Genomic DNA, 17,732 nt, shown 5'->3' with positions numbered 1-17,732 from the left:
GAAAGAAATTAGTATTAGTAAAAAAAAAGACTGAAGAAATTAATGGGACGAAAAGTTGATAAATCCCCTGGGCCTGATGTCCTACATCCCAGGCTTTTGAAAGAGGTGGCTAGGGATAACAAATACATTCTTTGTCATCTTCCAAAATTCCATAGATTTCTGCCCCTCAGTCGCAACTACATCTACCCCGAACAAAAAAAAACTTCCACATGCTGAATATCGATGGCACCTCTGCCGCAACCCATGCGGCAGAGAACAACGTAAAAAAACGGAAGGTGCGCCCCGTTTTGGGCAGAGGTGAATTTTTACACCAAGATCTCTTGCTGCAATTATATAGGGCCCTGGTGAGATCACACTTGGAGTATTGTGTACAGTTTCCATCTCCTTACCTAAGGAAGGATATACCTACCATTGAGGGAATGCAACGAAGGTTCACCAGACTGATTTCTGGGATGGGGGAATTGTCCTATGAGAAGAGATTGAGTAAACTAGGTCTATATTCTCTCGAGTTTAGAAGAATGAGAGGTGATCTCATTGATCTCATCAGGACTGAAGGAATTATGTGAATGAGGAAGCCAATAAATCCCCTGGACCTGATGGCCTACATCCTAGGATTTTGAAAGAGTTGACTATAGAGATCGTGAATACATTGGTTGTCATCTTCCAAAATTCCATAGATTTTAGAACGGTTCCCGCAGATTTAAAAGTAGCAAATGTAACCCCGCTATTTAAGAAATGAGGGACAGAGAAAATGGGGAATATACAAATTTAACATTCAAACATACAACATTCTTACAGGGCTTGACAGGGTAGATGCAGGGAGGATATTTCCTCTGGCTTGGAGTCGAGAACCAGTGGTCACAATCTCAGAATAAGGGGTCAGCCATTTAGGACTGAGATGAGGAGAAAGTTCTTCACTCAGAGAATGATGAATCTTTGGAATTCTCTACCCCAGAGGGCTGTGGAGGCTCAGTCTTGAGTCGTCAAGACAGAGATTGATAGACTTTTGGATATTAAGGGAATTATGGGGATAGTGCAGGAAAATGGAGTTGAGATAGACGATCAGCCATGATCTTATTGAATGGAGGAGCAGGCTCGAGGGGCCAAATGGACAACTCCTGCTCCTATTTGTTATGTTCTTCTAAAATTTGATTTTCAGAGCCCAACGGTTGTTTGCAGTCAATATGCTGTTAAAACTGATTTCCACTTATTCCAACAGGACTAGCATTTAATGGGGCATTTAAAAGTGATATTTGCGTGGAAAAGCTTAAATATTCATCAGCTCCACTGATTTCAGTGATTGCTGTCTATGGTGGAGCAGTGAACGATAGACCGCAACTTCAGCATTTCCGTGTTTAGCTGCACAGGCACTAAATCCTGAAGTTACGGTCAGTTTCCGAGAGGTAATGATGGCAAACGCTAACATTTCGCCGTCATTACCACTGCAAAATCCAGGCCCTTATGAATATATTTTACAGTATTTACACTGAAAATATGCCTTTTATTTAAAAAAAACCCATCCTACTTTTCTTTCTCTTCCATATGGAAGGCACTGAATCGAGGAGGACTGCAAAAGGAACAGCCTTTCAGTACCTTGCATTATGTGAATGTTGGCAAGCTATTCAATCACAGCCGCATCTGATCCTCACCTGATGTTTTCACACAAAAACTTGTCAGCAGGGTTACTAGGTAACAATCAGGAGGGATAAACATTTTCTTCTCTCGTCCACTCTAGCACAACACTTCAGTGATCTAATCATCATCATCATAGGCAGTCCCTCGAAATTGAGGAAGACTTGCTTCCACTCTAAAAGTGAGTTCAATATGGGAATTACAGTCTCTGTCACAGGTGGGACAGACAGTAGTTGAAGGAAAGGGTGGGTGGGGAGTCTGGTTTGCTGCATGCTCCTTCCGCTTGCTTTCTGCATGCTCTCGGCGATGAGGTGCTCAGCGCCCTCCCGGATACTCTTCCTCCACTTAGGGCGGTCTTTGGCCAGGGACTCCCAGGTGTCGGTAGGGATGTTGCTTTTTATCAAGGAGGCTTTGAGGGTGTGCTTGAAATGTTTCCTCTGACCACCTGGGGCTCGCTTACTGTGTAGGAGTCCCGAGTAGAGCGCTTGCTTGGGAATCTTGTGTCAGGCATGTGAACAATGTGACTCGCCCAACGGAGCTGGTCGAGTGTGGTCAGTGCTTCGATGCATGAAACACAAAAGGTTAGTATGCAGCTACAGCAAGTGATCAGGAAGGCCAAAGGAATCTTGGTCTTTATTGCAAAGGGGATGGAGCATAAAAGCAAGGAAGTCTTGCTACAGTTATATAGGGTATTGGTGAGGCCACACCTGGAATACTGCGCGCAGTTTTGGTTCCCATATTTAAGAAAGGATATACTTGCTTTGGAGACAGTTCAGAGAAGGTTCACTAGGCTGATTCCAGAGATGAGGGGGTTGACATGAGGAAAGGTTGAGTAGGTTGGGCCTCTTCTCATTGGAATTCAGAAGAATGAGAGGTGATCTTATCAAAACGTGTAAGATTATGAGGGGGCTTGACAAGGTGGATGCACAGAGGATGTTTCCACTGATAGGGGAGACTAGAACTAGGGGGCATAATCTTAGAATAAAACTGAGATGAGGAGGAATTTCTTCTCTCAAACGGTTGTAAATCTGTGGAATTTGCTGCCTCCGAGAGCTGTGGAAGCTGGGTCATTGAATAAATTTAAGACAGAGATAGACAGTTTCTTAACCGATAAAGGAATAAGGGGTTATGGGGAGCGGGCAGGGAAGTGGACCTGAGTCCATGATCGGATCAGCCATGATCGCATTAAATGGCAGAGCAGGCTCGAGGGGCCGTTTGGCCTACTGCTGCTCCTATTTCTTATGTTCTTATGTTGGCCTGATCGAGGACACTAACGTTGGTGCGTCTGTCCTCCTAGGGGATTTGCAGGATCTTGTGAAGACATCGTTGGTGGTGTTTCTCCAGTGATTTGAGGTATCTACTGTATATGGTCCACGTCTACGAGCCATACAGGAGGGTGGGTATCACTACAACCCTGTAGACCATGAGCTTGATGCTAGATTTGAGGGCCTGGTATTCGAACACACGCTGGAGCACTGGAGGGAACTACTTAGGGAACACTGTCAGAGGTGTGGCTATTTTGGAATTGTTAAAATCATTTGCCTGTTCAGGTGGACGTATAAGAATCTAGGGCACTGTTCAACAACGAGCAGCTGAGTTCTTTTTGTGTATGGCCAATATTTATCCATAATCAACATCTGTAAAAACAGATCAACTGCTTATTTATCTCACTGCTGTCTGCAAATTGGTTGCCAAGCTTGCTCATATAAAAGTGACTCCACTTCAAAACCAATACAATAGTTGTTCAGCACTGTGGGATGCTAAGAGGACATGAAAGGCGCTCTATAATCCTTCTCTTTTAAGCTTGCGTGTACCGAGTTTAAATTGTAATGACTTTCCCAACCAAATTGAGCATTAATTTACACCTGTTGGTGCACTGACACATTGGGGGAAGCTCAGTGTTAGTTATTATAATGTTAGTTAAAAATTAAACATTTGTAAAGAAAAACTTGCATTTATATAGTGCCGTTCATGACCACTGGACATTATAAAACGCTTTACAGCCAGTGAAGTATTTTTTGAAGTGAGTACCATCTACAAGATGCACTGCAGCAACTCGCCATGATTTCTTTGGCAGCACCTCCCAAACCCGTGACCATTACTACCTAGAAGGACAAGGGCAGCAGGCACATGGGAACACCATGTCCTGCAATTTCCCGACCAAGTTACACACCATCCTGACTTGGAAATATATTGTCCTTCCTTCATCGTTGCTGGGTCAAAATCCTGGACAGCACTATGGGAATATCTACCTATGGGACTGCAGCGGTTCAAGAATGCGGCTCACGACCAGATTCTCAAGGGCAATTAGGGATGTACAATAAATGCTGGCCTTGCCAGTGACACCCACAGCCCAGAACGAATAAAAAAAAGTCACTGATGTAATGTAGGAAGCGCAGCAGCCAATTTGCGCACAGAAAGCTCCCACAAACAGCAATTTGATAATGACCAGATCGTCTGTTTTTTTGAAAAATTGATATTGGTTGAGAGACACATGTTTAGGAAGGAGGGCAATTAAGGGGCATGAAGAAAAGGCAGGCAATGAGGTGAAAGGGACAGATTTTTACGGCTAATTTAAAGTAGAGCCTCCTCCTGTTCCCATTTCTCTTCCACACTCCCTCAATTAAAAAAAATAAATTACAGGAGTCAGTGGCTCCCACAGTGAAGGTATGGCGGAATCACAGTGTCAGCAAGTGCAATGGGAAGTGTGTGGATTTCTGAAATCACCCAGTGACTGATCATACATCACAGCTCAGGTGAAGAGAAAATAAGAACATAGCAACCCCATGGTTAAATAAAATTAATCCCGATCGCAGATGTCCGGAGCGGGGGGAAATGCTCCAGACTCAATTCCAATATCACATTCTGTGTAATTCTTTTGAGCTTAAACTAATCTCTTGGATTCCATGTAATCTCTTGTCTACAAGTATACACTGACAGTGAAACGATGCTCTCGAAAGCAAGGAAGGTCACATGCGTTTTACTCTGATCAACTTAAATGTCTAATACTTATCGAAGTGACAAATAGGTTGTTAAAGGAGGGCATGGGGAAGACAAATGTCTAGCTCCATCTGGTTCAACACTTAATTGGCAATTGGAGCAAAGTTCAAATATTATAAACAGGATATTGACTAAGAAAGAGGCAGTAGCAAGACACGCAGAGTCAAGCCTAGAAATTCATTAGTTTGAGAAAAAATAATCTGTTACTGTACTTAGAGAAAGGAAACAAAGTTCTTTAAATAAGTTAAAAGTAAGTGGACTTCAAAATTTATAAAGGTTAAAAAACATTGGAAGATTAAACAGACTCCAATTTTATTAACTAAAAACAATACATTAGTTTGTATCATAATGGGCAGAAATATCTGAATCAGTGCAACAAGCAACACATCACAACTAGAGGGGCCAGACCATACCTGAATTTTCTTACATGTTGATTGTCATCTGATAAATGAGATATTACATTTGCCAGTTTCACACAGTAATCATGAGTGATACCAGCATCGAGTTATATTGCTCTTGGCAATCACCAAATAGAGGCATACATTTTTAAATGCTAGTTGAGAGCTAACAAAATGTTCAAAGTGAGCCAGTGAATCACTTGAGTATTTTATACACTTTTAGGTTTAAAATGTTAGCTTTGTACAAGTTGAATTTAGTCTCTGGCCAGCGTAGGACATCCTCTGATGCAGAATCCCTGACACCAGTTTGGCTGTAATTGCACTGCACATTTTGTGTTGCTGGAATCACTTCACAATGATGCGAGATATGCAATATAACTGCACTTGTAAAGTTAATAATGATGGCTATATGCTTCCTTAGGGTGCTATTTATACCTTAGATATCGGCAGAGTTTTATTACACTTCCAACTGTCCTCTGCTTGCTCCCCAGCTAATTAATTTTAGAAGACTATAAGCAACAATATCCATTCTCGAACGCTAAAATGATTTGAAAGTGAATTTCTAAAATACTCAGGAGAAATCATGATTGAACCATTACTTTGTACCAGGCTAGAGTTATCCTACCATCTGTGTGCAAAACCCAGGCAATGTTAAACTACCAAGAATAGGTGGTCTCTGACCTCGTCACTTCAGTGTACTCAGATTGCCAATCGGACTCCCTAGTTGCATTGCTGCTTTTGTATCAATAGACAGTCAAAACCAATTCATATCAATGTGAAAGCTGTGGTTATGACAACACTATTGTGCTAATTTCACTACACATATTGGAATTCTCATGTTACATTAACATTGACCATTGCACAAATTAATTCTAAGAACTGGCTTTTGTTCTTATGCTTATCTTCCTCTCTTTTCCAACTATTATTATCCTAATATTCCCTTTATGATAAATTAGCTTGTTTGTACACAATCTAGTCAAATCCTTGATATCTGTAACAGGAATCAAAGGTTAACTCTCATCAGTACTGAAGTGAAATGAGAACCGCTGGCTGCGATTTTTCTTGCTTTTAATTTTTATGTAGGGGTGAATCAACCCGAAATTCTTATGTCACAGGAACCACTTTTCCAATGCTGTCAGCATAACAGAAGCACATTTAAATAAGTCCATGAATGTTAATGAGGATCAGAAAGTTTTTGGCAAGTTGCCACACAAAAGATTCGAAAGAGATCAAAGAACTTGCATTTATATAGCGCCTTTCATGACCTGGGACTTCCCAAAGTGCTTTACAGACAATTAAGTATTTTTGAAGTGTAGTCACTGTTGTAATATCGGAAACGCAGCAGCCAATTTGTATACAGCAAGCTCCCACAAACAGCAAAGAGATAACAACCAGATAATCTGTTTTAGATATGTTGGCTCCAGGATAAATTTTGTCCAGAGCACTGGGAGACCTGCCCTGCTCTTTTTTGACTAATGCCATGGGATCATTTACATCCACCTGAGAGTGCAGATGGGGCCTTGTGTTAACATGTCATCTGAAAGTCAGTGTAGCACTCTCTCAGTAGTGCACTGAAGTGTCAACCAGGCTTATGCGCTCAAATCTCTGGAATGAGACTTGAACCCACAACCTTCTCACTCAGAGGCAAGACTGCTACCACTGAGCCAAGGTTACTTAAAGGCTTACTACAAGAAGAGTCCTGTGGGATAGATGGATAGATCTTGGATTGGATAAGGAATTGGTTTTCTTGATGGCAAAAGATTAATGGAGATCATTTTGTGTAGAAAGCAGTTACTAGTGTAGTTCCACGACGATCTGTATTAGGACAACTGATCTTCGTTGTCTATTTAATGATCTAGATGAAGGTGTTGTGGGTACTGTCCGCAAGTTCAAGGATGACATAAAGATTAGTGCTTGTGTTAGGACCGTAGATGAGAAAGAGAGACTTCAATTTGATCCAGTTGTGATGGAGGAATGGATTTGCATCAGTCAGATGTCCTTTCAATGTAGAAAAGAGTAGTGCTGTTCATGTGGGTAGAGTTAACACCAAGCATGTATATACTACGCTTGGTATAGAATTAGAGGGGCCGAAATTCAGCTCCCCAAAAGGGCCTCTCACTGCCAGAAGGCGGCGGAGTCGAGCGGCAGCCGACTTCCGGTCCAATGGACGTCACAATCAAAATTTAGCTCAGGGATTTTTCTGGCAGTCCCCACTTCCACCCCGCTGCTGCCGACTGTCCTAAGCACATCAGCAAAAATCCACTATCTGCGGCTCGGTGCCCCCGACAGCTACTTCTGTCGGTGCACCTTGCTTTCACTCTGCGTGCCACGGCAGCGCGGCAGGCGTTCAAGGGGAGGGCGCAATGTCGCGGCCGCCATGTTTTCTCTTTGTCAGCCGACTGCCACGTCGGGCCGACAATTATACCCCTCTTGGGTGCCAGGCTGCTGGCCCGGCTGAAACCCTCCTTGATGGCCCAGTGAACCGAAGTTTCAAAGTGCCAAAACACTCTCCCCGTTAAGTGAGATGGAGAGCTTGTTGACACATAAGCGTCAGGACGTCATCTCCGCTCCACTGCTGACTGACAGTGGCGGAGACTCCGTCCCGCCTCCACTTCCGCCCCTCAAGAGTACTTACCACCCTACTTCTGCCCCCATTATGACCAACTTCCGGTCTGCTGTAAAAAAAAAGGACAAAGAGCTGAATATCGACCAAGAGTCGACCTCATCCTACCCGGCGGTGAAAACACAAAAAAAAGGGTAAGAGCACCAGGTTTCTGGCGGGCCTGAATTTCATCCCAAAGTTTGTTGAGTGGTAAAGCAGCCTAGGAGTTACACTCTGAAGGTGCATAAACAGTGCTGGGAGGCTATTGTGAAGGCAAATAGAGTATTAGGAAGTAAAGGATGGACAATCCAGTATCAAGCAAAAATAACTAATTTCATTGTACAAGATCCTGGTTAAGCCTCATCTGGAAATCTGTGCCCAGTTTTGGTCCCCTCACAAGATAGGTGATATAGAAACCCTGGTAAAGGTTCAACGAAGGATCACTAGAATGATCCCTCGTTTAAAACCCTTAATTATCATAATAAGCTTTGTCAGCTGGGTCTTTACACGCTAGAAAAGCATAGATTTTGGGGTGGTTTAATTGAAATATTAAAAGTGATGAATGGACTATTGTCTTTCAGATGAGACATCAACAACATCACCAACTTGTATTTATATAGCGCCTTTAAAATAGTGAAACGTCCCAAGGAGCTTCACAGGAGTATTATGAGATAAAAAGATTGACACTGAAATGCATATGTAGAAATTAGTGCAGGTAACTAAAAGTTTGGTCAAAGAGGTATGTTTTAAGGAGCGTCTTGAAGGAGGAAAGAGAGGTAGTGAGACGGAGAGGTTTAGGCAGGGAGTTCCAGAGCTTGGGGTCTAGGCGACAGAAGTCACGGCCACTAATGGTTGAGCGATTGTAATCAGAGATGCTCACGAGGAGGTATCTCGGTGGGGGGGGCGGCGGGGCAGGGGAGGGTTGTGGGGCTGGAAGAGATTACAGAGATAAGGAGGGACGAGGTCATGGAGCGATTTTAAAATAAGGATGAGAATTTTGAAAACGAAAATTGAGTAAATTGAAACGTTAAACCAAGGCACCACCTGCCCTCTCGTGGACATGAAAGATCCCATGGCACTATTTGTTGGAGCAGGGGAGTTCTCCCTGGTGGTCTGGTCAATATTTCACCATTAAAACAAATTACCTGCCCATCATCACATTGCTGTTTATGGGAGCTTGCTGTGCGCAAATCAGCTGCTGTGTTTCCGAAATTTGGAAAAGCAAAATTTGGTCAGGCAGAGTTAGCATGGATTTATGAAGGGGAAGTCATGTTTGACAAATTTGCTGGAATGTAATGAACAGGGTGGATAAAGGGGACCAGTAGATGTGGTGTATTTGGACTTCCAAAAGACATTTGACAAGGTGCCACATAAAAGGTTACTGCACAAGATAAAAGTTCACAGGGTTGTGGGTAATATATTAGCATGGATGGAGGATTGGCTAACTAACAGAAAACAGAGAGTAGGGATAAATGGTTCAGTCACGGGTTGGCAATCAGTAACCAGTGGGCTGCCGCAGGGATCAGTGCTCGGACCCCAACTATTTACAATCTATATTAACGACTTGGAGGAAGGGATCGAGTGTAACGTAGTCAAGTTTGCTGATGATACAAAAATGGGAGGAAAAGCAATGTGTGAGGAGTACACAAAAAATCTGCAAAAGGACATAGACAGGCTAAGTGAGTGGGCAAAAATTTGGCAGATGGAGTATAATGTTGGAAAATGTGAGGTTATGCACTTTTGGCAGAAAAAATCAAAGAGCAAGTTATTATTTAAATGGAGAAAGATTACAAAGTGCTGCAGTACAGCGGGACCTGGGGGTACTTGTGCATGAAACACAAACAGTTAGTTCGAAACATAGAAACATAGAAAATAGGTGCAGGAGTAGGCTATTTGGCCCTTCGAGCCTGCACCGCCATTCAATGAGTTCATGGCTGAACATGCAACTTCAGTACCCCTTTCTCGCCATACCCTTGATTCCCCCTAGAAGTAAGGACTACATCTAACTCCTTTTTGAATATATTTAGTGAATTGGCCTCAACAACTTTCTGTGATAGTATGCAGGTACAGCAAGTGATCAGGAAGGCCAATGTAATCTTGGCCTTTATAGCAAAGGGGATGGAGTATAAAAGCAGGGAAGTCTTGCTACAGTTGTACAGGCTATTGGTGAGGCCACACCTGGAATACTACATGCAGTTTTGGTTTCCATATTTTCAAAAGGATATATTTGCTTTGGAGGCAGTTCAGAGAAGGTTCACAAGGTTGATTCCGGAGACGAGGGGGTTGACTTATGAGGAAAGATTGAGTAGGCTGGGCCTTTACTCATTGGAATTCAGAAGAATGAGAGATGATCTTATTGAAACGTATAAGATTATGAGGGGGCTTGACAGGGTGGATGCAGAGAGGATGTTTCCACTAATAGGGGAAACTAGAACTCGAGGACATAATCTTAGAATATGGGGCCGCCCATTTAAAACTGAGATGAGGAGAAATTTCTTCTCTGAGGGTTGTGGATCTATGGAATTCGCTGCCTCAGAGAGCTGTGGAAGCTGGGACATTGAATAAATTTAAGACAGAAATAGACAGTTTCTTAAACGATAAGGGGTTATGGAGAGCGGGCAGGGAAGTGGACCTGAGTCCATGATCAGATCAGCCATAATCACATTAAATGGTGGAGCAGGCTCGAGGAGCTGTATGGCCTACTCCTGCTCCTATTTCTTATGTTCTTATTACAACAGTGAGTACACTTCAAAATTATTTCATTGGCTGTAATGCACTTTGGGACACCCTCTGTCTTTCTGAGTCTAATCTATTTGAATTCGATAAGCTATGGAAAACAAGGGGTATTTTCTGCAAGCTATATTAACATTGAATTAGTTAAGAGCTGAGTCCATGATCAGATCAGCAATGATCTTATTGAATGGCAGAGCAGGCTCGAGGGGCCATATGGCCTACTCCTGATCCTATTTCTTATGTTCTTATGTTATTTAAATCAGGAGGATTTCTTTATGCAGAGGGATATCAACACTTCTAAAAAGTTACCGGCTTGTGTGGCGTGTAGATTTGCTGCCAGTGATTAAAAAAGTGGCTGGATGAGTTCATTGTTGTGGCGAATATAAATGCGTAAAAAAGTTAGGTGGAATATTGAGTATGTATTACGTGGTCTCTGTGATCTCCTAAACTCGTTTCGATCGCCTCAGGGGGTCAGAGAGGAATTTCCCATATTTTGTTTCTCCTGAATTGGCCCGGGACATTTTCATCTATTTTTTGCCTCTTCTGGGCGATTCATCATCATCACAGGCGATCCCTCGAACGACGATGACTTGCTTCCACATGGGTTCACAGATGTTTCAATGAAGGACCCGATATTCCAGACCTGAACTCCAATTGAAGGGGTGGAAGATGTCTGTGTATGGATTTTTTTAACATGTGGTGACCGTTGCATATCAGCCACCACAGAGGCTTGACAGAGCTCGGCCTTTATCCAGTGGCAAGGATTAACCAGGACGATTTGAGACATGCTCTGCTGCACGGACCTAGTGCGCACACATATCGGTGTGTGAGCTGGCCCGTGCTGCCCCTGGGCCCTCGGTTCTTCTGGGCCCCGTACCCTCATTCGTTGTACCTCTGCCACAATCTCTCGCTGCTCCTCCACCACAAACATTGGTCGCACCTCATATTCCTCATATACTGATTTATTGTTCCCCCGCCAGTCACAGCAGCAAACCCCCGCACCCGCTCACAGGGGTAAAGATTTACGCCCATTAAATAATAAAAAATTAAACCCAACCGGCAAGTTCCGAGCACAAGCCTCTTTCAACCGAAATCATCGCCGCAAGCTAAAGTAATCCCCCTTCAACAGATCTATCCACATAGCTTTAAAAAAATCATTTGGATTGCTCCTGCTGCTACATATTAACCTTTCTACAGACATCTTCGAATTTCTACATGCTTCATAAACAATGTGCATTTATATAGCACCTTTAACGTAGAAAAAAGGCAAAGACACATCAGACAAAAATAAACGTTGAGCCAGTATTTGAAAGGATGAGCAAAGGTTTGGTCAAAGGTGGGTTTTAAGGATGGGCTTAAAAGGAGAGGGAGGTGGAGGGGCTTTAGGGAGGGAATTCCAGAGTGTAGGGCCGAAGCAGCTAAAGGCATGGCCACCAATGGTGGGAGTAAGGGATGGGGCGATGGACAAGGAAACAAGAGTTGGGGGGAAACACAGTTCTTGAAGGGTTGTACCTTGTTCGAGGTAGGGAGGGGCGAGGCCAAAAAGGGACTTAAACACAAGGAGGAACCTTTTAAATTGAGAGGTCCCTGGGGTCCAGTTCTTGAAGGGTTGGAGTTTGTTACAGAGATAGGGAGGGGCGAGGCCACAAAGGGATTTAAACACAAGGCGATTAAACAGCTGCTGGTGAGCAGGAACACTGGGAGTCATGATGCTTAGTTACGTTGAGAGTGATTGGGACAGGCTTTTCATGTGTTGCGTGGTTCATATTTTCATGTTAAAGTAAATAGGATAAAATTGCACTTTGTTGAAGTGTAGCTGCCAAAGCAATTTGCACAAATAAAACATTGTCTGCAACATCTGAACTTGTGTTCTGTCCTCAAGAGCAGAGCATCCTTACCTACTCGGAGGCTTCAGTTTCTTTTTCAGGCCAAGGTAGAATTTTAAGGATTTCACAGGCACTTCTCTTTCAGCTTTATTGCTCTGAAAAGTTAACATATTTTAATTAGTAAGTGAATTGAAATGACTTTGATCAATAAACATTTCTTCGATCATTAGGCTGGCATTTTCAAAAGAAAGGACAACCTTGTTCTCATTCATCACTCCAACCTTTAACTGACTATCAACGTATTATAACAGAGTCAGACATTCTCAAAACTATTATGTTGTTATTTGTTTGGGTCCCAAAAATACCATAAAAGCTAGGGCACTGTGTGTACTTACTCATAGAAGAATAATGTCATCTGTAATAATTTGTATTTATGTATGCAGTTGATGATGAAACTCGTCAAATTGTACTAGTTTTACTTTTATCAGAGCACACAATTAGAATCATAGAAGCCTACATCACAGGAGGAGGACATTCAGCCCACTGATGGCTCTTTGCTAGAACTCTAGATTTGACTTTAAGATCAAAGCAATGGTCCCTTAAATAACAATGCAAGAACAACAAATTTGTGTTTGTTACATTTAGGACATGTAAAAAGTTAGCTATATGCAATGGAAGTCACTTCTTGTCTCTCCTTCAGTGGCAAAGTATGACACTATGTAAAGTGGGATATAGGATTGACGCGTCGACGTTTATTCACAACTTGAACATTAGTCTAGACTTTCTGCCCCCTCCCCCTCAGATTGGGGCATGTCTCCAGTTTGGTGGACTTCCACGCACTCCAAAGATGCTCAACTGGCCTCAGCCATATTTTCATTTATTTACAGCAGCACGCTCCCTAGCCTCTGCCAGGCAGTTGTGCCAGTACAGGGGTGGAGGATTGGTGCAGCAGGCCTGGAAGGAGAAGCAGGTGGACAAACTACCTGATTTTAAAAAAACATTTAAAAATTCTGAAGGGTGCTTCCACTTTTTGTTTTACAGGGGAAAATGATAATAGGAAAACAGAAGTACCCGAGAAAGATGGTGGATGAGCCTCAACTGGAAATAAATAATCAAAAGTAAACTTTATTTAAAAAGTTAATGTGACTGAAAAGCCAGCAGGCCCAGAATACTGAGAGAGATGGCGGGGGCAGGATAGAAACATTAACTATCGTTTTCCAAGAATCTTAAAAGGATTGGAAGATGGCAAATACAACACCACTGTTCAAAAAAGGGGAAATGGATAACCCAGGAAATTATAGGCCAGTTAGTTTAATTCTAGTTGTGAATAAACTTCCAAGCATAAATGTTGTAAGGTGACACTTCCAGCATTGAGTGTTGCCTGGAAGATGGATCGTAGAATCTGGCCCGGATGTTATCGCAGCACTCTCAATTCCCAATGATCAAAATTAATCAATGGAAAATGAGGAGCGCCAGCCTCCATGCCTAATTTTCCAATCCATCTTCTCACCAAACGTGGAGTCTCTCAAAATGTAATCTTTTGAGAGTCCATAATATGGTATAAAATTAGTGAACATTTTTAAACAAAAGTAAGCTGATTAGGCATGAACAGCATGGGCTTATAAAAAGCATGTCATACTCAAATTATGTAATTTTAAGCTGATATCACTGAGTGTATTGATAAATGAAAGACACTGAATAAAAAGCAATATACTGCAGATGCTGGAAATCTGGTACAAAAACAGAAAACGCTGGAAATACTCAGCAGCTCAGGCAGCATTCATCGAGAAAAACATGAGACAATTGACATTTCAGGTATAAAACCGAGCCTCAGAACTGAATGCAACGTAGTGGATGTTATATGTAAGGATTTTCAGAAGGCTTGTGATGAAGAAAAGACTGGCGAGTAAGAGTAAAAGGATGCTTTTCACAGTAGGACATGTGTGTAGTCATATCATCCAAAGAACTGTGCTGAGACCTTTACTGTTTTCTATTGACATAAATGATTTGGGTAAAGATAAAAAAGGAATGATAGTGAAGTTTGTTGATGATACCAAATTAGGGGTGCTGGCAAATTGTGAGGAAGATTGCAGAAGTTTATTTATCGGTTAGCAAAATAGACAGATTGGTGGTAGGTGTTGTGTATCTGTAAAGCATGCACTCCCATGTTCCGCCACCAGGGAGTGCATCCCCTGAAGTCCTAAGGGATCCCAGCATCCCTTGGGAGCACTGTATATAAGCCGGTCCCTAAGGCCTGTTCCTCACTCTCTCACTCTGGAGTGTCTTAATAAAGACTGAGGTCACTATTACTTTAACCTCCCTGTGTGCAGTCTCATCTGTGTTAGGAACACAATAACTGGCGACGAGTATACGAATCCAACGCAAAGATGCAGCAAACTGTGGGCATCCTGGAGAAGTTCTCGGAGGGTGAGGACTGGGAAGCCTATGTTGAATGGCTAGTCCAGTACTTTGTAGCTAATGAGCTGGACGGAGAAGGAAGCGCTGCAAAAAGGAGAGCGGTCCTTCTCACGGTCTGCGGGGCAGTGACCTACAGCTTCATGAAGAATCTTCTGCCTCCGGTGAAACCCACAGATAAGTCGTATGAGGAGCTGCATACACTGGTTCGGGTGCATCTTAACCTGAGTGGGAGCGTGCTGATGGCGAGGTATCGGTTCTATACGTGACAGCGATCTGAAGGTCAGGAAGTGGCGAACTACGTGGCCGAGCTAAGGCGACTTGCAGGACAATGTAAGTTTGTTGGCTACCTGGAGCAGATGCTCAGAGACTTTTTTGTATTGGGCATTGGCCATGAGACCATTCTACGAAAACCTTTGACTGTCGAGGCACCGACCCTCAGTAAGGCCATTGCAATAGCACAGGAGTTTATGTCCACCAGTGATAACACCAAACAAATCTCTCAGCACACAAGTGCTAGCAATGTTCATAAATTAACTGGAACTGTGTTTGTGAGCAGAAATGTACAGGGCAGAAACCACGAGTCTACAACCCAGATGACTCAAGGCAATTCACACCTTGTTGGCGTTGTGGAGGCTTCTATTCAGCCTATTCATGCCACTTCAAAGGGTATGTTTGCAAGAGCTGTGGAACAATGGGGCACCTCCAACGAGGCTCTGCAAAATCTGCTAACCACCACGTGGCAGAGGAAGATCGGTCCATGGTGGATCAAAGCAATTTTGAGCCTCAGAGAGAGGAGGCAGATGCTGAAGTACACGGGGTGCACACATTTTTGACGAAATGTCCACCTATAATGCTAAATGTAAAATTGAATGGCTTACCCATAGCCATGGAACTGGGCACTGGCTCTAGCCAATCCATCATGAGTAAAAAGATGTTTGAGAGACTGTGGTGCAACAAGGCACTCAGACCAGCGCTGAGCCCCATCCACACGAAACTGAAAATGTACACCAAAGAGCTTATCACTGTCCTGGGCAGCGCCATGGTCAAGGTCACCTACGAAGGCATGGTGCACGAACTGCCATTCTGGATTGTCCCGGCCGATGGTCCCACACTGCTTGGAAGGAGCTGGCTGGGCAAAATTTGCTGGAACTGGGATGACATCCGAGCACTATCACATGTCGATGAGGCCTCATGTACCCAGGTTCTTAACAAAATTCCTTCCCATTTTGAGCCAGGCATTGGAAACTTTACCGGGGCGAAGGTGCGGATCCACTTGGTCCCAGAGTCACGACCCATTCACCACAAGGCGCGCGCAGTGCCTCACATGATGAGGGAGAGAGTGGAAATCGAGCTGGACAGGCTGCAACGCATCATCTCCCCAGTGGAATTCAGCGAGTGGGCCAGCTCGATTGTTCCAGTACTCAAAAGTGATGGCATGGTCAGGATTTGCGGTGATTAACATAGAAACATAGAAACATAGAAAATAGGTGCAGGAGTAGGCCATTCAGCCCTTCTAGCCTGCACCGCCATTCAATGAGTTCATGGCTGAACATGCAACTTCAGTACCCCCTTCCTGCTTTCTCGTCATACCCCTTGATCCCCCTAGTAGTAAGGACTTCAATAGAAACAAAAGTATCTATTAATCGTTTCTCGCTACAGGACCAATACCCGCTACCTAAGGCAGACGATCTATTTGCGACACTGGCAGGAGGCAAGATGTTCACCAAGCTCGACCTGACTTCGGCCTACATGACGCAGGAGCTGGAAGAGTCTTCGAAGGGCCTCACCTGCATCAACACGCACAAGGGACTGCTCATCTGCAACAGATGCCCGTTCGGAATTCTGTCGGCTGCAGCGATCTTCCAGAGAAACATGGAGAGCCTATTCAAGTCAGTACCACGCACAGTGGTTTTTCAGGTCGGCATATTGGTCATGGGTCGGGACACCGTCGAGCACCAACAAAACCTGCAGGAGATCCTCCAGCGATTGGATCGCGTAGGGCTGCGGCTGAAGAGGTCGAAATGCGTCTTCATGGCAAGAGAAGTGGAGTTTTTGGGGAGAAAGATCGCGGCGTTCGGCATTCGGCCCACAGACGCCAAGACAGAGGCTATCAGGAACGTGCCCAGGCCACAGAACGTCACGGAGCTGCGGTCGTTCCTGGGACTCCTCAACTATTTTTGTAACTTCCTACCGGGGTTAAGCACCCTCTTAGAGCCCCTAACTGTGTTATTGCGTAAAGGTGAGAATTGGGTATGGGGAAAAAAAACAAGTAATTGCTTTTGAGAAAGCCAGAAACATTTTATGTTCCAACAAGCTGCTTGTATTGTATAACCCGTGTAAAAGACTTGTGCTAGCATGTGATGCGTTGTTGTACGGAGTCGGGTGTGTATTACAACAAGCTAACATTGCGGGGAAGTTGCAACCTGTCGCCTATGCTTCCAGGAGCTTGTCTAAGGCTGAGAGGGCCTACAGCATGATTGAGAAAGAGGCATTAGCGTGTGTGTTCGGGGTAAAGAAAATGCATCAGTACCTGTTTGGCCTCAAATTTGAGCTGGAAACCGATCACAAGCCCCTCACATCCCTGTTCGCTGAAAACAAGGGGATAAATACTAATGCCTCAGCCCGCATACAAAGGTGGACACTCGCGCTATCAGCGTAGAACTATACCATCCGCCACAGCCCAGGAACCGAGAACTGTATGGAAGCTCTCAGTCGGCTACCATTGCCCACCACGGGGGTCGAAATGGCGCAGTCTGCAAACTTGTTGATGGTGGCGCAGCCCGCAGAGCGTCGAGAGAGGCGGGAGTCGGCGAGAGGCAGCGGCCTGTAAAGGCTCAGCAGTCGGGCATTCCGGGGAGCGTCGAGAGAGGCGGGAGTCGGCGAGAGGCAGCGGCCTATAAAGGCTCAGCAGTCGGGCAGTCCGGGGAGCGTCGAGAGAGGCGGGGCTTGTACAGCTCCAGCTGGGAGAGAAAGAAGTAGAAAGAAATCAAATGGTGACGTCACAGCCAAGGGGGTAAGTGATTGGCTGGTGATTGGTGAGTAGCTTTTCTTTTTCTTTCTTTTTTATATCAGTCAGTAACTTTTAACATTGTTGTTGCCAATTTAAGTGTATCTAAAGGTTAA

General features: G+C 44.0%; 1 protein-coding gene across 2 annotated transcripts in view; it reads right to left on the bottom strand.

The window, feature by feature from the left end:
• The window catches only part of arap2 (ArfGAP with RhoGAP domain, ankyrin repeat and PH domain 2), a 598,549-nt gene that overhangs the window by 21,189 nt on the left and 559,628 nt on the right, over positions 1-17,732 (bottom strand). For both annotated transcript variants that reach the window (XM_070870551.1, XM_070870553.1), the window contains exon 29: positions 12,264-12,346. In XM_070870551.1, the coding sequence (XP_070726652.1) occupies positions 12,264-12,346 (83 nt within the window). The remainder of the gene's footprint in view (positions 1-12,263; positions 12,347-17,732) is intronic.

Source organism: Pristiophorus japonicus, chromosome 2 (genome assembly GCF_044704955.1).
Source record: "Pristiophorus japonicus isolate sPriJap1 chromosome 2, sPriJap1.hap1, whole genome shotgun sequence".
Taxonomy (NCBI): Eukaryota; Metazoa; Chordata; class Chondrichthyes; family Pristiophoridae; genus Pristiophorus; species Pristiophorus japonicus.
This window is presented reverse-complemented; position numbering and strand designations above follow the sequence as displayed.